Source organism: Palaemon carinicauda, chromosome 10, assembly GCF_036898095.1.
Source record: "Palaemon carinicauda isolate YSFRI2023 chromosome 10, ASM3689809v2, whole genome shotgun sequence".
Lineage (NCBI taxonomy): Eukaryota > Metazoa > Arthropoda > Malacostraca > Decapoda > Palaemonidae > Palaemon > Palaemon carinicauda.
Genome location: NC_090734.1, coordinates 138,310,365 through 138,335,224, shown reverse-complemented (window position 1 = coordinate 138,335,224; position 24,860 = coordinate 138,310,365). Strand labels below are relative to the sequence as shown.

At 42.8% G+C, this 24,860-nt stretch overlaps 1 protein-coding gene across 2 annotated transcripts in view; it reads right to left on the bottom strand.

Moving 5' to 3' along the window:
* Nucleotides 1-1,704: 1,704 nt before the first annotated feature.
* dx (deltex) overlaps nt 1,705-24,860 on the bottom strand; it is an 81,421-nt gene continuing 58,265 nt past the window's right edge. For both annotated transcript variants that reach the window (XM_068381984.1, XM_068381985.1), the window contains exons 13-15: nt 18,736-18,964; nt 4,213-4,321; nt 1,705-2,850 (exon numbers count right to left, since the gene is read on the bottom strand). In XM_068381984.1, coding sequence (XP_068238085.1) covers nt 2,632-2,850; nt 4,213-4,321; nt 18,736-18,964 — 557 coding nt within the window. In that variant the 3' untranslated portion in view covers nt 1,705-2,631. The remainder of the gene's footprint in view (nt 2,851-4,212; nt 4,322-18,735; nt 18,965-24,860) is intronic.

Here is a 24,860-nt window from a genome sequence, read left to right as displayed (position 1 = left end):
TTCATATCCAATCTATCCAATTGTACCATATCCCCCAGATACCAAGTGCCCTAAAGCTTTAAACCCTATAGCAAAGGTAGTGCCATCATTACACCTCATGTGGGGCATTGTAGGCATTACTTGAAAAGTCTTTGTACCATTTATTTGGACCCTAGCGACACTTGCTTATAACATTCTACTATACCTCTGTTCCCACTTCCTTTCTTTAATCTTGCTGTTCAAGCTCTTGTCTTTTGTTTTATGATATAACTAGGGTTTTCCCATAGTTGCACTTGGTAGCTGAATAGCTTCAAAGGCCCCAGTGTTGGGTTATATGGCCCATACTCCATAGATCCAATCCAATCCTAAAGCTTGATTCATATGTTAATAGAACATCTTTCAAGTGAAATGAAGACCATATTAAATCAAAATAGCACTGAGCAGCAGAAACCACCATTTGCCGAGATAAATTCTTGACAAAATAAGGGGAGGTAGCCACTCCTCTAATGTCACAAGCTCTGTGACATTGGACTAACTATATGCGGCACAAAAAAAGTTTCTATTAGCATGCAAATGGTGAAAAACTTTTCAAATAAATCTTAAAGGCCATCACAGGACAAGCACCACTTATTTAGGAGCTTTACCAAAAATAAACAAAATAGAAGGGCAATTCTTTGGTTATGAAACAATATAAAAATTCAAATTTTGGTGGAAACAAGAGTACTTCATTTTTGATAAAGTCAACCTGATAAGAGATAGCCTGCAATTCGTGAATTCGTTCCGCCAAACCTAACCAAAATAGGATTTTCCCAGTCAATTTTTTAAAGCTTATTGAATCAATTGGTTTATACGGAGTAATACATCAGAAACTTAATACCACATCCAAGTTCCAGGAAAGAAATTACAACTTGCAAGAAGCTTCAATAATAAAAGATCTGGTGATGTCTTGCATAACTAAATTGTTGAGTAAGATCTTTACCTGCTTGTTGTAGAACACAGGGCAACAAGGACCTGAAACCTTCAATGTAGGTAACAGATACAGAATGCTTAGCATAATGAAGAAACTGGATGAATTTTATAACATCCTACGAAGTAATGAATAAGTAATGGTGACAAAAAAGGCACTAGATTTGTGCCAAGTAAAATAAATTGACACTGCTGTTTATATAATGTTTTGATACAACTAAAAACACTATAGAGGGCTTAAAAAACTTTTGTTCTGAGGAGACAATGGGGTTTCTGTAAGTGATTTTGGTGAAGATGGAAATGATACACCAAGAAATAGCTTTAAGTTGCAAGAAACTGCGCATCAACAAACACATCCTCTCGGTTGTCTCCCCTTGTCACCAATAATACAAAAATATAAAAGCATAAGGACTAATATTAACCACTAGTTTGAATAGGTTATTAGCACTGACTAGTTGAAGTTTTCCTAACCAGACTGAGGATCAGTTATACCCGTCTTGTACTTATATACAGAAGGTAGCAGTGCAAAAGTGCGTGCTCACAGTGGCAGATTACTGTCATTTGAACACCTTCTGGCACACTGCTGAAAATTTGTATATCAGCATCAAAAATACAGTACCATCTCGATGTTAAATCAATCATTGCTATTTTGGAACATGATGTAAATGCTCATTGGGTATCTCCATTAAATTGATCTTTTTAAATGTATTTTTATTTATCTTTTTTTGGGTATCTCCATTAAATTGATCTTTTTAAATGTATTTTTATTTATCTTTTTTTTTTTTTTTAAATGTGTAAATGGCATGCAATTATGAGTGAATGGCCTCTGGTTTAAAATTTATAATCCAACTCAATGCTCTCGACTCGGCTAACAAAACAATTCCATGTCAAAGATGATGGAGCCAATAGGATAACACTGTGGGGGATTTTTGCAGAGAAGCTTGTGTTCAAACACATTTAGCTAACGAATTTTGGGAAAGGTTCATTGTAATAGTAACACTGTTTGCTAATATGGTACCTTGAAGCAAAATTTAGCTGATATGAACAAGAAATTTTTTTATATTAGTTAGGAAAGTTTTACACAGTTAATATTAATAATTCTTCAATTACAGTAATTCCCTCTTATTAAAGCAAAATAAATTATATTAATTATTCATTTCTACTTTTAATAAAAAATATATTTGACTAATTTTGTATCTAGGATATATCCTGGAACTTGTCAATGCAAATATTTTCTTCCAGTCTGCCACGTCAATAACTATTACACCTATCAAACAATTTGGTAAGGAACAAACTGTCATGTACTCAACTAATTGAGTAGATAAGTAATTTAGTAAGGAACAAACTGTCATGTAGCCTACTCCACCAATTGAGTAACCATATACCCTGAATGACAGTCACAAATTACAAATTTATATCAGAAAGATAACCATACTACTGATTGTTATCAATATACTACAATATAGCTCACCTAATATATTTTCACCATAAAACTTTTGAATTAAAAACATATTTGATTTTTAATTGCCATTAAATTTTAATAATTCATGTTAGTCCTAATCAAGGCCACTTTGTTATCACATTAATTGATGACTTATAATCACATAATATAATCACTTACCATCCCATAAATATCAATTAAATTTAATCAAAGATATTTATGGGTAACAACATACTGTGTGTACATTAAACTAATGTAGTTTCTGAAACTCCCTGAATTGCTAGCTCCATCAAGACATTGTCCAAATAATTAGGATCCGGGTATCCATGACCTGTTGCATTTGACCACTCAGTCTTATGGTGGATTTCATTCCAGGTTACAGCATCTTGTATGCCAGTTGTCACAGATGTCCCAATGGTAAATATTAATTTACGTCTAAATGCTTCTTGAAGTAGCCCAAGGATCTGCAAAACAACATTCCATGAGCATCACAAAAATTATAATCATAAACTGAATAATGTATAATTTTGGTTGAAATGATATTGAAAGAAAAAGTTTTTTTCAAAAGCCATTTATATACAGTATGGCAAACAGGGACAACATCACCTATATGCAAACCAGGTGTACCAGACGAATTTAAGTTTTCAAGAAACAGATTTATTTGGTGAAGCCAGCAAGCCATTAATGGTAATATTACCTATTCTAACTAGTTAGTAGAAAATATGGATAAAGCAAAATAGAAAAAATGAATTCCTAATGTTATTTGAAATTAAAAACTTGAAACATTAACCCACGTTTAGCCTATGCCATGTCCTCATTTTTTACTATATCTTTGTTTTTTCTTCCCAATAGTCAAAAATTTTTCTTGACACTACTCTCTCTTTGAAAGGAACTGTATCAATAACTCAAACTCGACCCACTTACCCTTCCAGAGAGTCATGCCTAAGTAGTATTACTTATATACAATAGTACGACATCTAGCCAATCATTACTATTAAAAACGATATTAATCAGCCTTGTCAAACTCACTGTATTAGAGCTGGATTAGGGAGGGAAAAATATAAATTAAATCTATTCAACAAAACCATTTGAGATACAAAATCTTATAAATGGAAATTTAAATTTGATCTATTAAACCTTTGCTTCTTAAAAACAAAAATTCTTAAATTCAATAAGATGTAAGATGATGTTTTCTGACCAAAACATATATCGATCTCATAAAATCTACACCGCAAATGATATGTCGTAAGGCCAAATTATTGTCACTTTCACAGTACTTCGGAACTATTTCACGAAGTGTGCTTATTAAACTTTTAACCCTCGGGTCTATATCATATGACCAATGCGTTATCTCCCTAAAATTATTTCCTTCCTTTTGTCTTTCTGGTCTGATGATTCACAAAAAGAAACAGGGTTGTGGGGGCCTATTGGAAGCATCCCTGCCTGGTGCTCGCTGGACTGAAGTTCCAGTCCAGCTCAAACTAGATAGTTTCATTGGTGTCTGCAACATCAAGATCCTTGTGAGTTGAGGAGGGGGGATTGGGAGAGCCAATAGGCCTACCTGCTGAGTCATCAGCAATCACTGCCTGGCTCTCCCTGTCCTAGCTTGAGTGGATAGGAGGATTGGGCACTGATCATATGTATATATGGTTAGTCTCTAGGTCATTGTCCTGCTTGGTAGGGCAATATCACTGTCCCTTGCCTCTGCCACTCACGAGCAGCCTTCAAACATGTTTCCATGCCTTTGGAGATAGATGATTAGTCCACAGATGATTTTTAAGCTCTAACCTCCCAAAGTGGACTGCTCCATAAACATCTCAACTCACCTTTTTACCCTTTGGATTGTTGGGCAAGTATGCAGTACGTGGAAAACCAATAGCACGGTATGGAAGTCCTGGATGAGGATGTTCAGGACCTTGAATGCCATCATTTATGCTGTAAAATAACTCAACTATTATAGCAAAGATACTTCTACAGGATATTTAATACACTTATGTTCTGAAGATGAAATGGACTTTTTCGCTCATTATTAAGAAAAAAGTACTATATAAATAAAAATTACATGAAAATATATATAAAACACTACCAGGACTGAATTCATGGTCCTCATATCTTTATATCATTCCTGTCAACTCAAAACTTTTATGCAGAACTATATTAGCTTTTGCTTTATGTTAATGGAAAAATGTTATTTTCATTAGTAAAATAAATTTTTGAATATACTTACCCGATAATCATGTAGCTGTCAACTCTGTTGCCGACAGAAATCTACGGTCGGGATACGCCAGCGATCGCTATACAGGTGGGGGTGAACACCACAGCGCCATCTGTGGTCAGGTACTCCAGTACTTCTTGTCAACACCACCTCAATTTTTTCCTCGGTCCACTGGTTCTCTATGGGGAGGAAGGGTGGGTCAATTAAATCATGATTATCGGGTAAGTATATTCAAAAATTTATTTTACTAATGAAAATAACATTTTTCAATATTAATCTTACCCGATAATCATGTAGCTGATTCACACCCAGGGTGGTGGGTGGAGACCAGCATATATGTTAACAAAGAAGCTAAGTATCCCGTATTTTATTTTATTAGTTATTCAAAAATAACATAAAATAAATAAGTACCTGGTAAGGAAGACGACTTGAACCATTACTCTGCCTTTATTAAGTACGTCTTCCTTACTGAGCGTAGCGGTCCTCTTAGGATGCTGAACGACTCTTAGGTGCTGAAGTATAAAGGGCTGCAACCCATACTAAAGGACCTCATCACAACCTTTAACCTCGGCGCTTCTCAAGAAAGAATTGACCACCCGCCAAATCAACAAGGATGTGGAAGGCTTCTTAGCCGACCGTACAACCCATAAAAAGTATTCAAGAGAAAGGTTAAAAAGGTTATGGGATTATGGGAATGTAGTGGCTGAGCCCCCGCCTACTACTGCATTCGTTGCTACGAATGGTCCCAGGGTGTAGCAGTTCTCGTAAAGAGACTGAACATCTTTGAGATAGAATGATGCGAACACTGACTTGCTTCTCCAATAGGTTGCATCCATAACACTCTGCAGAGAACGGTTCTGTTTGAGGGCCACTGAAGTAGCCACAGCTCTCACTTCATGTGTCCTTACCTTCAGCAAAGCAAGGTCTTCTTCCTTCAGATGAGAATGTGCTTCCCTAATCAGGAGCCTGAATAGGTAAGAAACTGAGTTCTTAGACCTTGGAAGAGAAGGCTTCTTGATAGCACACCAAAAGGCTTCTGATTGTCCTCGTAAAGGTTATGACCTTTTTAGATAGTACCTAAGAGCTCTAACTGGGCAAAGTACTCTCTCCAGTTCGTCCCCCACCAAGTTGGACAGGCTTGGGATCTCGAACGACTTAGGCCAAGGACGTGAAGGAAGCTCGTTTTAGCAAAAAACCGAGCTGCAAGGAACATGTAGCCGTTTCAGATGTGAAAACTATGTTCCTGCTGAAGGCGTGGATCTCACTTACTCTTTTAGCTGTTGTCAAGCACACGAGGAAAAGAGTTTTCAATGTGAGGTCCTTAAAAGAGGCTGATTGGAGAGGTTCAAATCTTGATGACATAAGGAACCTTAGGACCACGTCTAGATTCCAGCCTGGAGTGGACAACCGACGTTCCTTTGAGGTCTTAAAAGACCTAAGGAGGTCCTGTAGATCTTTGTTGGTGGAAAGATCCAAGCCTCTGTGGCGGAAAACCGCTGCCAACATACTTCTGTAACCCTTAATCGTAGGAGCTGAAAGGGATCTTACGTTCCTTAGATGTAACAGGAAGTCAGCAATCTGGGTTACAGTGGTACTGGATGAGGAAACTGCATTGGCCTTGTACCAGCTTCGGAAGACTTCCCCTTTAGACTGATAGACTGATAGACTCTGAGAGTGGATGTCCTCCTTGCTCTGGCAATCGCTCTGGCTGCCTCCTTCGAAAAGCCCCTAGCTCTTGAGAGTCTTTCGAAAGACTGAAGGCAGTCAGACGAAGAGCGTGGAGGTTTGGATGTACCTTCTTTACGTGAGGTAGACGTAGAAGGTCCACTCCTAGAGGAAGAGTCCTGGGAATGTCGACCAGCCATTGCAGTACCTCTATGAACCATTCTCTCGCGGGCCAGAGCGGAGCCAACCAACGTCAGCCGTGTCCCTTTGCGAGAGGCGAACTTCTGAAGTACCCTGTTGACAATCTTGAACGGCGGGAATGCATACAGGTCGAGATGGGACCAATCCAGCAGAAAAGCATCCACGTGAACTGCTGCTGGGTCTGGAATCGGAGAACAATACAACGGGAGCCTCTAGGTTATCGAGGTAGCGAACAGATCTATGGTTGGCTGACCCCACAGGGCCCAAAGTCTGCTGCAAACATTCTTGTGAAGGGTCCACTCTGTGGGGATGACCTGACCCTTCCGGCTAAGGCGATCTGCCATGACATTCATATCGCCCTGAATGAACCTCGTTACCAGCGTGAGCTTTCGATCTTTTAACCAGATGAGGAGGTCCCTTGCGATCTAGAACAACTTCCACGAATGAGTCCCTCCCTGCTTGGAGATGTAAGCCAAGGCTGTGGTGTTGTCAGAGTCCACCTCCACCACCTTGTTAAGCTGGAGGGACTTGAAGTTTAACAAGGCCAGAAGAACCGCCAACAGCTCCTTGCAAAAGATGTGAAGTGTCCTTAGCTCCTGATTCCATGTTCCCGAGCATTCCTGTCCGTCCAAAGTCGCACCCCAGCCCGTGTCTGATGCGTCAGAGAAGAGACGGCGGTCGGGTTTCTGAACAGCCAAAGGTAGACTTCCTTGAGAAGAAAGCTGTTCTTTCACCACGTGAGAGTAGACCTCCTCTCTTCGGAAACAGGAACTGAGATCGTCTCTAGCGTCATGTCCTTTATCCAGTGAGCCGCTAAATGATACTGAAGGGGGCGGAGGTGGGGTCTCCCTAACTCGATGAACAGGGCCAGCGATGAAAGTGTCCCTGTTAGACTCATCCACTACCTGACTGAGCATCGGTTCCTTCTCAGCATGCTCTGGATGCAAACTAGGGCTTAGTCGATCTTTGGGGCCGACGGAAAAGCCCGAAAAGCTCGACTCTGAAGATCCATACCCAGGTAGACAATGGTCTGGGATGGGACGAGCTGGGACTCCTCAAAATTGACCAGGAGGCCCAGTTCCTTGGTCAGATCCATAGTCCATCTGAGAATCTCCAGACAGCGACGACTTGTGGGAGCTCTTAAAAGCTAGTCGTCTGACGGAGCCGGACACAAGATCATGGTACTGCTGCACAGTCTGTGAACTGTCAACCATGGGGAAGCGAGGAAGTACAGTGACAACCCGAAGCTGTCTAGACTGTCTGGGTCGTACAGACAACTCCTTATCGGGTTGCTGAGGTTGCCGCACTGCGTCACAACAAGTCACTTCTGCTGGTTGTTGAACGTCTTCCCAGTGACACACTGACTCCGTAAACAAAAAATTCTCTAACAAGGACTAAGCTTGGACTGCATGTCTTGCAACACAGCTCAAGGTCTATGGGAGCAGGTGTGGTAACAGACGGGGTTAGCGACTGAAGTGGAACCATTACCTTCCCTGGAAGCATGTTATGCTTAAATAAAAGTCCATAGGAGGCTACGCAGCTAAAGGCTCCTCTCCAAATGACAGAGTCCTCAAGGGAATATCAGAAGGAGGGAGAATAGCACTTTCTCATCTACAGGAACCATATCCGAGAAAAGCTAAGTTCTCTCAGTGAGGGTTTCACTGGTGCAAAAGCAGCAGACTAGAAGGCAACGTTATGAAACTGCTTGACAGTCTAGTGAGTTGGCAACAACCAAAGATGTGTGACTGAGAAGCAAGCAGTAAGGTATGCAGAGCATGCTGTATGCAGAGCATGCTGTATGTAGAGCATGCTGTAAGGTAAGCAGAGCATGTTGCATGGCGTGCGGCTTATGCTGCATGGGATGAGGCTCATGCTGCATGGGATGAGGCTCATGCTGCATGGTATGAGGCTCATGCTGCATGGGATGAGGCTCAAGCTGCAAGGGAAGAGGCTTATGCCGCATGCGTTGAGGAGGATGCCGCATGCGTTGAGGAGGATGCCGCATAGTATGAGGGTTGAGGCGGTTGCCGCATAGCATGAGGCTCCTGCCTCATGGTTTGAGGAGGATGCCGCATAGCATGAGGCTCCTCATAGCATGAGACTCCTGCCTCATGGGTTGAGGAGGATGCCGCATAGCATGAGGCTCCTGCCTCATGGGTTGAGGAGGATGCCGCATAGCATGAGGCTGCCTCATGGGTAGAGGAGGATGTCGCATAGCATGAGGCTCCTGCCTCATGGGTTGAGGAGGATGCCGCATAGCATGAGGCTCCTGCCTCATGGTTTGAGGAGGATGCCGCATAGCATGAGGCTCCTGTGAGGTTCCTGCCTCAAGAGTTGCGTCTGCCTCAAGAGTGGAGGTGGCTGCCGCAAGAGTTGAGGTTGCTGCCTCAAGGATGGTGGAGGTTGCCGCAACGCAAGAGGTTGCTGCATAGCGTTGGTATCTGGCAACTCCCAATGCGGCAGCTCACGCGTGGAGGTAGGTTGAGGAACCTCAACATCATACGTCTGGCAGGGTGGACTGCGCAGAGGTGGAGTTGAGGTTGCTGCCTCGAGGATGGTGGAGGTTGTCGCACCGCAAGAGGTTGTTGCCTCGAGGATGGAGGAGGTAGTCGCAACGCATGAGGCTCCTACCTCAAGGGTAGAGGAGGTTGCTGCAAAGCATAAGGCTCCTGCCTCAAGTGTTGAGGAGGTTGCCGCGTGGCAAGAGGCTCCTGCCTCAAGGAAAGTGGAGGTTGCTGCACAGAGCTGGTATCTGGCAACTCCCAATGCGGCAGCTCACGCATGGAGGTAGCTTGAGGAACCTCAACATCATACGTCTGGTAGGCTGGACTGCGTAGAGGTGGAGGAGCGCTCGCAGGAGGAGGTGTGTTAACCTTCTCTGCCTGAAACTCCTGCATCAACACCGCAAGCTGAGACTGCATTGTCTGCAGCATAGACCACTAGAGTTTAAGAAAGACAACAACAAACGGAGCTACTGTCCGTTGAGACTGAGGGTCTAAAACAGCTGGTGCGGCAACAGACGGAGCTACTGCCTGTTGCGATACCACCTTGCCTCTCTGGGAGGTGTGCAGTTGTCGTACTGCAGCAAGTCCGAACTGACCCAGTGCTAATGGCTACACCTAGGAGTTGGACTTGCGCGGAAGGGACCGACTTGCACTTAAAAGCTGCAAGATTTGGTCCATGGTTTCTGCGAGAAACCTCTTCCGCAGACGAGGAATAAAAGGGCTCTCTCGTCTTTGTGTGGGTGGGGTGATCACGTCGGCAACGTGTGTAGATACACCCGAAACCACGGAGGGAAACGTCTGTTCGTCGATCAAGGCCTGCTGAACCCATAAGTCCTTCGACATTACTTCTCCCCTGGGCTTGGGAGCTTGTAAGAGGTCCCAGACTAGGCGAACAACTGGCACGAACAGACGAACCCTCGAACGCAACACTGTAACACTTTGCGCTTATCACTTTATCACTTTTGATTTTCTGTTTGCACTTATTTCACTGAACTCGAAACTTTAAGTGGTTTGTACCTGAAACACACAATTCTATCCTTCCTTAAAAGTTAGTAATTGCGAAAACAGAATTACAATGTAACAGAAAAATATAATGAAAGATAAATAATTCAGTGGCTGGAAAGAGACTAAACACTAGATCAAATAAACTACGTTTAAAATCTCTCACCGCATAAAGCTTGAGAACAAGAATAAAACTCTAGAAACGTTTACCTTCTTCCCCTAAAGAGACTAGGGAGAAGAGCAAAAACGATAACAACGTTACTCGCTTGAACGAAACGTTTATCCTCCTCTCTCTCCCTCCGTCTCTATCTCTCTCTCTCTCTCTCTTGACTTAGAACCTGAGAGATGAGCCCAATCATATATATCGTTAAAACATATTATTGTTAAAGGAAAAAAACTGAAAGATTTCCCAAATAAAAAGTTCCTTTATTAGAATTAAAACCATTAAGCTAAGAAAGAATGAACAAAACGCTAGAATCGGTTTACTCTTACTGCAACGTGACACCGTGAAAATTCTCTCTCTATCGTAACGATAGAGCGCAAGTTGAACGTTCTGAACGTCAACAACTGCAGAGACAAAACAAAACGTTAGTTCAACTTTGAAAACAGTACGAGACTATCAAAGAAATTCTTTCAAAAACATTAAAATAGCATAATATGTTAACAGGTAAAAACGAAATGACGGGCTCAATGTTAATTAACTTCGGTACCAAGAAAAGACCGCCTACTATTAGGAAAGGTCGAATATAAACAAATATAAAAATTAATTTTAATAAGTTTATAATAAAAGGAAGTTAATCGAAGAGGCCTATAAAAGGCGGAGAGATATAAAATAAATCTATAACTTTTGTTAAGCAAAATTAAGAAAGAGAGTCTATACTCTCTTAGACACCAACACTTCCGTCTAAGGGAAGGGTCGGCCATTAAAAAGTGAAAGAGAGTTCATACTCTCTTCGTCACCATAATTAATCAAATTAATTCCAAAAGCTAGCTAAGCTAATGATAAAACTTCCTGAATAGCGAAAGCTAAACTCTAGAGCAAATACATCACCAAATCGTGAGCAAAAACTCCAGAATCAACAGCGTATCCATGTAGGTCTAGCCGGAGGCACGACAGAGGAAAAATTGAGGTGGTGTTGACAAGAAGTACTGGAGTACCTGACCACAGATGGCGCTGTGGTGTTCACCCCCACCTGTATAGCGATCGCTGGCGTATCCCGACCGTAGATTTCTGTCGGCAACAGAGTTGACAGCTACATGATTATCGGGTAAGATTAATATTGAAAAATTGTTAATTGAATTGATATCCAAATTAATGTATCATCACGAGAGGTTGTTTGTGATGGTTAATGAAATTTTGTTCAATAACTACCTTATTAGCATTTAACATTGTCCGAATAATTCGGGTATATGAACATTTCTTATGGTCTACGTACAGAAAGTGTTGGGATTTTATTCATCTATACAGTATAGGGAAGTCTTAATATAACTTACGTCCCCGACGTCAACGGCAGAAAATTCGAAACTCGCGCCAACCGCCAGTTGGATAGCCAGGTGTACCACCCCTGCGCCCTAGCGAGGTACCTGGGAACCATTCCAGTGACCCTCATATATTCCATGCCTCTAGTCTCTTAGAGGGGAGGAGGGTGGGACTAAAATTATATATAACTACCAGGTAAGTATGTTAAAAAATTTATTTTATTAATGAAAATATCATTTTTAAACACAAGACTTACCCGGTAGTTATATATATAGCTGATTAACACCTTTGGTGGAGGGTTAGAGACAGCTAGCATATCTGGAATTCTACTTAAGAGTTGATTAAAACAAACTTGAGGGTTCGTACCTGATAAGGAAGCTGACTTCAATGATACTCTGCCTCATTATGTCTGCTAGCCTTATGAGATCCAGCGATCCTCCCGGGGGCTGAAGATCTCGAAGGGACTGTCAAACTGGTGTCAAAACCTCATCATGACAGAACCTCCTCTAATAACCAGTTCCAGGCGCTCGCAAGGAACAAATTTGACCACCTGACAAAATCAATGATTGTGGAAGACTGACACAATCTCCACAAACAACCATAAAAAACAATTAAAAGTACCAAGAGAAGAAAAGGTTATTGCATTCGCTGCTACGAATGGACCCAGAGTGTAACAGTCCTCGTAACAAGTCTGAACACCTTTCAAATAATATGATGCAAACACAGATTTGCTCCTCCAGAAGGTTGTGTCCATTATACTTTGTAGTGATCTGTTCTGCCTGAATGCTGCCGACATTGCAACTGCTCTGACTTCATGAGTCTTGACCTTTAAAGGTCCAAGGTCTGATTCATTACAATGAATATGTGCTTCCTTAATCAAAGGCCTGACAAAATATGACAAGGCATTTTTAGACATCTGTAAAGAGGGCTTTTTGACTGAACACCATAAAGATTCAGACTTGCCTCGTAAATCTTTTGTTCTAGCCAAGTAGCATCTCAGAGCTCTTACTGGGCATAAGACTTTCTACCTCTTCTCCAACCAGATCCGTAAGATTTGGAATCTCGAATGCTTTGGGCCAAGGTTGAGAAGGGCGTTCATTTTTGGCAAGAAAGCCTAATTGTAAGGAACATACGGCTTTACCATTACGAAATCCAACCTTTTTGCTAAACGCATGAATTTCACTCACTCTTTTGGCTGTTGCAAGGCTGACCAAAAATAAAGTCTTCATAGTAAGGTCTTTCATAGAAGTTGAACCCAGTGGCTCAAACCTGTCGCTCATAAGATACTTCAAAACAATATCCAAATTCCAGGCTGGAGAATCTTGGTTTCGTTGCTTTGTAGTCTCGAAAGACTTAAGAAGTTCTTGCAGATCCTTATTGTTAGAAAGGTCAAGGTTTCTATGCCTAAACACAGTAGCTAACATACTCCTATAGCCTTTAATAGTAGAGGAGGAGAAATTGCACTTCCTTCGAAGATATAGCAGGAAATCCGCAATTTGAGCTACAGAGGTACTGGATGAGGAAAGAATTGATTCTACACCACTCTCTAAAAACCTGCCACTTAGATTGATAGACTTTGATAGTCGAAGTCCTTCTTGCTCTTGCAATAGCCTGAGCTGCCTCCTTCGTAAAAGCCTCTAGATCTAGTGAGTCTTTCGATAGTCTGAAGGCAGTCAGCTGAAGAGCGTGGAGATTTTGATGGAATTTTTCCAAGTGGGGTTGTCTGAGTAGATCTACTCTTAATGGAAGAATTCTTGGAGTGTCTATCACCCATTCCAGTACCTCTGTGAACCATTCTCTTGATGGCCAATAGGGAGCCACTAGGGTCATCCTGGTTCCTTTGGATGTTACAAATTTCTGTACTACTTTGTACAGGATCTTGTATGGTGGGAAGGCGTACAGATCTAGATTGGACCAGTCCAAAAGAAATGTGTCTATGTGGACTGCTCCTGGATCCGGAACAGGGGAGCAATACGCCTCTAACCTCTTTGTCTTTGAGGTTGCGAAGAGATCTATGCATGGGTGCAAAGACGCCACAGGCTCTTGCACACATGAATGTTGAGAGTCCACTCTGTTGGAAGGATCTGACCTCGTCTGCTGAGGCTGTCTGCTATTACGTTTTTTTCCCCTTGAATGAATCTTGTCAGAAGAATAACGTTCCTCTCTCTTGCCCACACGAGGAGATTCTTTGACGTCTCGTACAGAGATATCGAGTGTGTTCCCCCTTGCTTTGAGATGTACGCCAATGCTGTCGTGTTGTCCGCATTGACCTGAACCACTTTGTTGGTGACTAATTCCTCGAAACTCTTGAGGGCTAAAAGAACTGCCAACAACTCCTTGTGGTTTATATGCAAGGATTTTTGGATCTCTGACCATAGACCCGAGACTTCTAACTTGTTTAGGGTTGCTCCCCATCCTGTGTCCGAGGCGTCGGAGCATAACACAAGGTCTGGGCTCTTTACTGACAAATCGAGACCTTCCTGGAATTTGTTTGGTTCTTCCCACCACCGAAGGCAGTCTTTGATGGGGTTCGTGATAGGAATGGACATCGTTTCTAAGTCCTCTCCTCGTCCCAATGGTTGTTGAGATGGAACTGGAGAGGACGAAGATTCAATCTTCCTAGTGGCACAAATAGTTCCAAGGAGGAGTGGGTTCCTACAAGACTCATCCACCACTTCCTTGCTGAACAAACTTTCTTGGATTGAAACGATTTTAGTTTCATCTTGGCTAGCTCTATCTTTAAGGGAGACAGAAAAGCCCGAAAAGTCTGACTCCGTATCGTCATCCCCAAATATAAAATCTCTTGAGATGGAACCAAGAGAGACTTTTCCTTGTTTACAAGGAGACCCAGTTCTTTCGCAAGGTCCAAGGTTGTCTGAAGATCCTTCAGGCAGTGATCATAAGAGTGCGCTCTGAGAAGCCAGTCGTCGAGATACAGGGAGGCTCTTATGCTCCTCAAATGGAGGATCTTTGCCACATTCAGCATGAGCTTCGTAAAGACCTGAGGTGCTGTGCAAAGGCCGAAGCATAGGGCTCTGAATTGGAAGACATCTCCCATGAAGACAAACCTTAGGTAAGGTCTGAAGCTCGGAAGGATAGGGATGTGGAAGTAGGCGTCCTGAAGGTCTAATGAGACCATCCAGTCTTCCTTCCATACTGCTGCTAGCACTGACTTCAAAGTCTCCATAAAGAACTTCGTTTTCATGATGAACTTATTCAGCGCACTCACATCCAGAACTGGACGCCATCCCCCCCGAGTTCTTGGGTACAAGGAATAGACGGTTGTAGAAACCCGGTGAACAAATATCCTGTACTTTCTCTATGGCCCCCTTTTCCTCCTCTCTGTATCTGGGAGAGAGATCCACAGGAACTAAGACCAGAGGAGGGCTCCCTTGAAAGGGGATCTTGTAACCCTCCTTCAAGATCTGGATAGACCACTGATCTGCTCCTCTCTTCTCCCAAGCTTGCCAGAATTTGAGTAGTCTGGCACCTACTGCCTGAAGGCGAAAGCAATCAGACCCTGCTTCGCCCTGCTCTGAAGCCTCTTCTCTTACTTCTTCTAGCATCAGGTCTGGAGCTATCCCTGCTGGAAGATCTCCCTCGAAAGGGCTGTGAGAACTTGGGAAAAGTTTCTTCCTTAGGCTTGCGACTGGTAAATGAGGGAGGAAGAGCCTTTCTCACTGTCTTAGAGACAAGATTCTGAGTAGCCTTTTGAGCTAAGGCTGCAGAAATCTCCCTGATAAGTTCTTGTGGGAACAGCAATGGAGAAAGAGGCACAAACAAAAGCTCGGACTTCCGAAAGGGAGTAACCCCAGGCGAAAGAAAAGAGCAAAGTTGATCTCTTTTCTTAAGAATGCCTGCAGAAAATAGAGCTGCAAGTTCGTTAGAACCATCCCTCAAAGCTTTGTCCATGCACGACATTAAATGGACTAAGGCAGAGGTATCCCCCTCTTTAAAAGTCTCAACTTTCTTACCCAAAGCCCCAAGAGTCCAGTCTAAAAAGTTAAAGACTTCAAAGGCTCTAAAAATTCCCTTGAGAAGGTGGTCTATCTCAGAAGACGACCAAAAAATCTTGGTCTTTCTCATGGCCGACCGACGAGGAGCATCTACGAAGCTTGAGAAATCTCCCTGGGCAGAGGCAGGAATCCCCAAGCCGAGAACTTCTCCTGTCTCGTACCAGATACTCGACCTCGAAGCCAGTCTAGCCGGAGGAAAGGAAAAAGCCGTCTTTCCTAAGGCTTTCTTAGACTGTAACCAGTCACCCATCAATTTAAGAGCTCTCTTAGAAGAGCGCGATAATACCATCTTAGTAAAGAGGGCTTTCTTAGAGGCTTTCCCAAGAGTAAACTCAGACGGAGGCGAACGTGGAGCCACAGGGACAAAAAAAGTCTGAAAACTCTTCCGTAAAATCTTTCACTAGTTTTTTTCAGATCAGCCGAATGACGGAAAGAAACTGAGTCCTCGTCATCTGAAATCTCATCGAACTCCATAGGAGAAAGCTGGCCTTCTACTTCCTTCTCTTGCAACGTTCCTTCCGGAGCAGTAGGGTTAAGAGCAGTTTCTCTTTCAAAAATATCCTGAGTGCCGACAGTAATAGAAATAGGCTCATTGCGAATAGAATCAGGCGGCAGAGTCGTTTGCGGCTCATCCGAACGCTCACGATCAGCTGGATCGGAGACAAGAAGTTCCTGTACTTGAACTGTATCTATATCTTGAAAAGAATGCGCCTCATTATCATAATCGAAACTAACATCCGAAATATGATAAAGGATAGGACGTTCAGGATCATATTCTGAAAAACGCTTGCCATCAACTCCTGACAAGCGTTCGGTGCTACGAACCGCTTGTTGTTCAACGACTCGTTCAACTGTTATCCTTTCGGAAACACGACCTGAAGGACGTTCGGCAGCCTGTTTGTAAGGACATTCGGCAGCCTGTTCCGAAGGAGGATCGTCAGCCTGTTTCGTAGGAAGTCCAGGATCCTGTAGCAAAGGGCCTTCGAAAGACTTTTTCAAGGAACGAACATTAGCCTGTTTAACAGGACGTTCGGTAACACGTTCACAAGGACGTTCAATAACCTGTTTAACAGGACGTCCAACGTCTTTCTTTGAAGAACGTTCGAGCACAATGTCTGAAGGAATGAACTCCTTGTTCTTGGAAGAACGTTCGCGTTCAATAAAAGAACTATCGACTGCGGACTTAGGAGAACGATCACGATCACTTCCTAAAGGATGTTCATAGCGGCTAGCAGGAAGATTAGATCCTCGAGTACAAGGGCGTTCAAGAACACGTCCTAGTTCGCTGTTTCGATCACGACCGAAACTGTCACGTGTGCCGATATGAGATCTGTTGCTACGCTGGTATGTTTGCATAAAGGACGAGAGCTTGCTTTGCATGTCTTGCAGCATGACAAAGTTAGGATCCAAACGTTGTGAAATCAGTGATGAAATCACAACGTTCTCCTTATCGCTAAACGGAACAGAGCGCCTTGAAGGCAAAAAACCAGTCCGAAGGCTGCTTGGGAGCTTGGAATGAGGTTAAGCCTGGTCCTGACTGCATAGAAGGATCCTTGGAAACGTCCATCGTTCTATAAGGACGTTTTATCGGAGGACTTTCAAAAGGCTCTGGAGTATCCCAGTGACTACATCCAGGTTTAGAACTAACAGGATGTTGATAGGCTTTATCATAGGTCCTCTTAAGAGTTCTAGAAGCAAGCTTCCAGCCTCTTTTAGGCAAGGGTTCATCCGAAGACGACGAAAAACACCTAACCTCACCTTTCCATTGGTGAGGGCGAACGTCCTGGGAGGCGCCCACAGGTACGTTCGAGGGGACGTCTGCTCGTTTATTAAAGCCTCTCGTCTCCTTTCGTCTTTCGACATTCCTTCTCCCAGGGGTTGGGGAGCTTGGAAGAGGTCTAGGACTAGGAGGACGACAGACACAAGCAGGCGCACCCTCCACAGCACTTAACTTCACTGCACTTGCACTTTCACCTTTTAATTGTTGCACATCGGACATTAACTGTGTCCTGTTAGCAGCCAAAGATTCAACTTAAGCGCCAAGAGCTTGATTCGCCACTAACATATCTTTTAGTGATGGTTCTTTAGCAATTGCAATAGTGGGATTGGGATCTACCACTACAGGTGAAGGAATGGGATTAATGACATGGGAAGAGGATATATCTCTAGATGAGCGAGAAGAACTACGCCTCAATCTATCCCTTTTGAGTTTACGCCTGTATCTATCAAACTCAATCCATTCATGCTCTGACAGTAAAACACATTCATCACAGCAATCACTTAAATCACACTCTTTACCTCTGCATGCAACACAGAGAGAATGGGGGTTAAGAGAGGCTTTAGCCATTCGAGTCTTACACCCACTGCTCACACATAACCTAAAAGTTATAGGGGGGGTGGCCATTTTGAAATTTTAAAGAGAATTCAGATAAGCAAAGGTAAAAAATCTTCTAATCCAAACAAAATCAAGAAATATCCAAAGCAAGATCAATAACAAGCGGGAGTCAATAACCAGAGATTTGTACATCACCAAAAAAACGATCAGTAATGACGGAGTAGAATTCACATGGCAGGGAATATATGAGGGTCACTGGAATGGTTCCCAGGTACCTTGCTAGGGCGCAGGGATGGTACACCTGGCTATCCAACTGGCGGTTGGCGCGAGTTTCGAATTTTCTGCCGTTGACGTAAGCTATATATATAACTACCGGGTAAGTCTTGTGTTTAAAATTCATGTCAATATCATATAGTATTTTGAGCCTTTTTATTTTGTACAAATTCACATATGGTTTTATTTGGGGTTTACAGTATTTTATACAATTCCAGATATGGTTTTGTTATTTAGGGTCCTCCTATATCATAGGTAAGATATTAATATTAACCTGAATTTAAAACTTGTCTCAAGTCAAGGTCACCTTAACTACAGAAATATATAGTAACTGAGAAAGTTAATGGCAATTATAACACTTAGTAAATTAAAAAAGAAATAACATTGTTTAGCCTATGACCAAAATAAATCTTTTAACTCCTACAGGAGGATTTTCTCTTGTGACATAAAATAAATTATAAGGTACTTAATACATCATAAGGGCCATCCTCTAATGAAGGATACTTATCTATGCAAAAGACTAAAGATTTCTACTATTGGTGACTTATACTTCTACTATTGGTGACTTATATAAAGCTTACAATGCACTATTTTTGATAGAGCAGAGGCTATATATAGAGGGCCTGTAAGTTGTATAAATGGTAGAACATTTACTTACCAGTAAGTTATCTGTATAGTATTAATACCCCTATACCCAGGAAGAGACTGTGGTAAGTAGGTAATCTTCATTTTACCCTCCGGTTGAGTGCCTTGTTTCTCTCCGTGCATTGTTTTGCAATTGGGGCATTCTAGGAACTGGGGAGTGGATTTGACCATATGCTTAATACAAGCTGCATGGAACATGTGATTACAAAGGCTTAAGCTGACTACACCATTACCATGAAACCCTGCAAAGGGATGAAGGTTATTTTATGCCATAAACTGAGCAAATTATAGGTATTTCAAGAAAATACATTAATTATTGTCTATGGCTATCAGAAATACTGAATTCCAATATAAGCAATAAATGATATACAATACAAAAGAAATAAAAATTAACAACATATACAATAAATTGAATAGAATAACAATCTTTAAAGCAATTTGTATTTTTCCTAATACAAATGTCAATCCTTTAAGAGGAGTTTGACTTCATCAAAGCTAAAGCTGCCACTTAAAAGTTTAAATGAGATAAACATAGACGCCAGTGAGCCTTAACCAACCGAGGCTAAAAAGACTCACTTTGGCGTCATCTGATCATTTAACCAATCCTATATAGAATATTTATTCAACTTTCTAATGCAATTTTCAGCTTCTTCTATCTTTGTTCTTTTTAGTTATGCTACAAAATGGTGACATGAGTAGGTTGACACATCATGTTATTAACTCCTGACCAAAAGTCATGAGCATGACAGCGATTATGTCCTGGCCTTGATCACCAGAGGGTTAAGGAGCGCAATTTGGCCCCAATAAAATAATGTTATTTTGGGGTTACTTCAAACTCTTTCTCATTAAAAAGCCATTTGATTAAGATAATTTTTTAGACAACAGGATGTACATTGGAAATTCTTTTAGCTTATTTTGCAGTATACTGTGTATCTATTTTATCAATGTACAGTATAAATTATAATTTTAAAGGCAATTTTCCTTTATATACAAGTTTTTTGATTTAGCTAAAAATAAATGTACAGAATTTAGGCTATAAATTTCACCATATTTTCATGTTTGAATGAAAAAAATTAGTCAATATATAGAAAATAGTTGTATTGAACATCAGTACTCTTTGGAGCCCGAAGTTAGAGTGAGGGTAGCTCCACCTGTCGGGTGGTTGAGGCCTACCCACCACCCAACAGGTAACTATATCTCGTTAAAATTTTAAACGGCTGAACTAGTTTCGTTAAACCCATACTCCTATTAAAGGATGATGCTTTGTATTCATGTAAGGAAAAAATGCTTTCACTGTCATACCTTGAAGTTTCACATTTTTTGTTAATTCCTTCATTAACCCTTTTACCCCCAGGCTATTTGGAAATTTCCAACCCTTAACCCCAGGGGGGTTATTTTTTTCCCCAGCACATTTTGCAGTATATTTTTTTTAAAATTGGTCCAACAGCCTTAATTTTTGTCATAGAGAGGTCAGGTTGGTCTCATTCTCTTGGAAAATGCCTGAATTTTCTCAAAAATTTATAAAAAATATGAAAAAAAAAAAAAATTTATAGCATTTTTTTGCAAGGACGTACCGGTACGTCCATGGGGGTAAAGGGATGGCTTTTGTGAAACGTACCAGTACCTTTGGGGGGTAAAAGGGTTAAAAACCATATATTGTATGCACAAAACCATTCATGCAACATACTGTATATTACTGAGCCCAAGGTTATTGATTTTGGTTGTAAGTAGATGTCAGCTCATTAAGGGATAGCAATCAGACAGCTTTGTATTAATAATGTAACTTTAGGCAGGTACCCTAATAGATCTATTAATGTGATTCAAATATTATTACCAAGTTTTATCACCCGACCATTGAGTCAAAAATATCCACAATCATGGGGACGGACCAGTTTGAAAAGTATAAATTACTAACTGAACGAAAAATGTATTGTCACAAATATAAAAAATCAATGGGATGGACCAAACGGTTTGAAAAGTATAAATTACTAACTGAACGAAAAATGTATTGTCACAAATATAAAAAATCAATGGGATGGACCAAAAGGTTTGAACAGTATAAATTACTAACTGAAACTTTTAAAAAATGTTATTTTCATTAGTAAAATAAATTTTTGAATATACTTACCCGATGATCATGTAGCTGTCAACTCCGTTGCCCGACAGAAATCTACGGTCGGGATACGCCAGCGATTGCTATCCAGGTGGGGGTGTGCTCAACAGCGCCATCTGTGGTCAGGTACTCAAGTACTTCTTGTCAACAAGACCTCAATTTTCTCCTCGGTCCACTGGTTCTCTATGGGGAGGAAGGGCGGGTCCTTTAAATCATGATCATCGGGTAAGTATATTCAAAAATTTATTTTACTAATGAAAATAACATTTTTCAATATTAATCTTACCCGATGATCATGTAGCTGATTCACACCCAGGGTGGTGGGTGGAGACCAGCATACATGTTAACAAAGAAGCTAAGTATCCCGTATTTCATTTTATTAGTTATTCAAAATAACAAATATAAAATAAATAAGTACCTGGTAAGGAAGTCGACTTGAACCATTACTCTGCCTTTATTAAGTACGTCTTCCTTACTGAGCGTAGCGGTCCTCTTAGGATGCTGAACGACTCTTAGGTGCTGAAGTATAAAGGGCTGCAACCCATACTAAAGGACCTCATCACAACCTCTAACCTAGGCGCTTCTCAAGAAAGAATTGACCACCCGCCAAATCAACCAGGATGCGGAAGGCTTCTTAGCCGACCGTACAACCCAAAACAACAATAAAAAGTATTCAAGAGAAAGGTTAAAAAGGTTATGGGATTATGGGAATGTAGTGGCTGAGCCCTCACCTACTACTGCACTCGCTGCTACGAATGGTCCCAGGGTGTAGCAGTTCTCGTAAAGAGACTGGACATCTTTGAGATAGAATGATGCGAACACTGACTTGCTTCTCCAATAGGTTGCATCCATAACACTCTCCAGAGAACGGTTCTGTTTGAAGGCCACTGAAGTAGCCACAGCTCTCACTTCATGTGTCCTTACCTTCAGCAAAGCAAGGTCTTCTTCCTTCAGATGAGAATGAGCTTCTCTAATCAGAAGCCTGATGTAGTAAGAAACTGCGTTCTTAGACATTGGTAGCGAAGGCTTCTTGACAGCACACCATAAGGCTTCTGATTGTCCTCGTAAAGGTTTTGACCTTCTTAGATAGTACCTAAGAGCTCTGACTGGGCAAAGTACTCTCTCCAGTTCGTTCCCCACCAAGTTGGACAGGCTAGGGATCTCGAACGATTTAGGCCAAGGACGTGAAGGAAGCTCGTTTTTAGCCAAAAAACCGAGCTGCAAGGAACATGTAGCCGTTTCCGATGTGAAACCTATGTTCCTGCTGAAGGCGTGGATCTCACTTACTCTTTTAGCTGTTGCTAGGCATACGAGGAAAAGAGTTTTTAATGTGAGGTCCTTAAAAGAGGCTGATTGGAGCGGTTCAAATCTGGATGACATAAGGAACCTTAGGACCACGTCAAGATTCCAGCCTGGAGTGGAAAACCGACGTTCCTTTGAGGTCTCAAAAGACCTAAGGAGGTCCTGTAGATCTTTGTTGGTGGAAAGATCCAAGCCTCTGTGGCGGAAAACCGCTGCCAACATACTTCTGTAACCCTTGATCGTAGGAGCTGATAGGGATCTAACATTCCTTAGATGTAACAGGAAGTCAGCAATCTGGGTTACAGTGGTACTGGTTGAGGAAACTGCATTGGCCTTGCACCAGTTTCGGAAGACTTCCCATTTAGACTGATAGACTCTGAGAGTGGATGTCCTCCTTGCTCTGGCAATCGCTCTGGCTGCCTCCTTCGAAAAGCCTCTAGCTCTTGAGAGTCTTTCGATAGTCTGAAGGCAGTCAGACGAAGAGCGTGGAGGCTTGGGTGTACCTTCTTTACGTGAGGTTGACGCAGAAGGTCCACTCTTAGAGGAAGAGTCCTGGGAACGTTGACCAGCCATTGCAGTACCTCTGTGAACCATTCTCTCGCGGGCCAGAGGGGAGCAACCAACGTCAGCCGTGTCCCTTTGTGAGAGGCGAACTTCTGAAGTACCCTGTTGACAATCTTGAACGGCGGGAATGCATACAGGTCGAGATGGGACCAATCCAGCAGAAAGGCATCCACGTGAACTGCTGCTGGGTCTGGAATCGGAGAACAATACAATGGGAGCCTCTTGGTCATCGAGGTAGCGAACAGATCTATGGTTGGCTGACCCCACAGGGCCCAAAGTCTGCTGCAAACATTCTTGTGAAGGGTCCACTCTGTGGGGATGACCTGACCCTTCCGGCTGAGGCGATCTGCCATGACATTCATATCGCCCTGAATGAACCTCGTTACCAGCGTGAGCTTTCGATCTTTTGACCAAATGAGGAGGTCCCTTGCGATCTCGAACAACTTCCTCGAATGAGTCCCCCCCTGCTTGGAGATGTAAGCCAAGGCTGTGGTGTTGTCGGAGTTCACCTCCACCACCTTGTTTAGCTGGAGGGACTTGAAGTTTATCAAGGCCAGATGAACCGCCAACAACTCCTTGCAATTGATGTGAAGTGTCCTTTGCTCCTGATTCCATGTTCCCGAGCATTCCTGTCCGTCCAATGTCGCACCCCAGCCCGAGTCTGATGCGTCCGAGAAGAGACGGTGGTCGGGGGTCTGAACAGCTAAAGATAGACCTTCCTTGAGAAGAATGCTGTTCTTCCACCACGTTAGAGTAGACCTCATCTCTTCGGAAACAGGAACTGAGACCGTCTCTAGCGTCATGTCCTTTATCCAGTGAGCAGCTAGATGATACTGAAGGGGGCGGAGGTGGAGTCTCCCTAACTCGATGAACAGGGCCAGCGATGAAAGTGTCCCTGTTAGACTCATCCACTGCCTGACTGAGCATCGGTTCCTTCTCAGCATGCTCTGGATGCACTCTAGGGCTTGGTTGATCCTTGGGGCCGACGGAAAAGCCCGAAAAGCTCGACTCTGAATCTCCATACCCAGGTAAACAATGGTCTGGGATGGGACGAGCTGGGACTTCTCTAAATTGACCAGGAGGCCCAGTTCCTTGGTCAGATCCATAGTCCATCTGAGATTCTCCAGACAGCGACGACTTGTGGGAGCTCTTAAAAGCCAGTCGTCTAAATAGAGGGAGGCTCTGATGTCTGCCAAGTGAAGGAATTTCGCAATATTCCTCATCAGTCTCGTAAACACAAGAGGTGCCGTGCTTAGGCCAAAGCACAGGGCTTGGAACTGGTACACAACCTTTCCAAAGACAAATCTTAGGAAAGGTTGGGAGTCTGGATGGATGGGGACGTGAAAGTATGCGTCTTTCAGGTCTAACGAGACCATCCAGTCCTCCTGCCTGACCGCTGCTAGGACCGACTTCGTCGTCTCCATCGTGAACGTCTGCTTGGTGACATAAGCATTGAGAGCACTGACGTCCAGCACCGGTCTCCAACCTCCTGTCTTCTTGGCTACCAGGAAGAGACGGTTGTAAAAACCCGGGGATTGATGATCCCGGACTATGACCACTGCTTCCTTCTGTAGCAAGAGCGACACCTCTTGTTGCAACGCTAGCCTCTTGTCCTTCTCCTTGTAGTTGGGAGAGAGGTTGATGGGAGATGTAGCTAGAGGGGGATTGAGGCAGAACGGAATTCTGTATCCCTCCCTTAGCCACTTCACAGACTGAGCGTCTGCACCTCTGCTCTCCCAAGCTTGCCAGAAGGTCTTGAGTCTGGCTCCTACTGCTGTCTGGAGAGAAAGGCAGTCAAAACTTGCCTTTTGCGGACTTGGAACCCTTCTTGGACTTGCCACGGTGACTGTCTGCACGGGTACCTCCTCTGCTGGAGGTTCTGCCACGAAAGGGCGGGATGAACCTAGAAGCAGGTGTATCAACTGCTGTATGGCGGAAGGGTCTAGGCACGGAAGGTAAGGTTTTAGCCTTACGTGCAGAAGAAGCCATGAGGTCATGAGTATCCTTCTGGATAAGAGAGGCAGCCATCCCCTTAATCAACTCCTCCGGAAACAGACACTTGGAGAGAGGAGCAAACAGCAACTCTGACTTCTGGCAAGGAGTGATACCAGCAGATAAGAAGGAGCACAGATGTTCTCTCTTCTTGAGGACTCCTGATA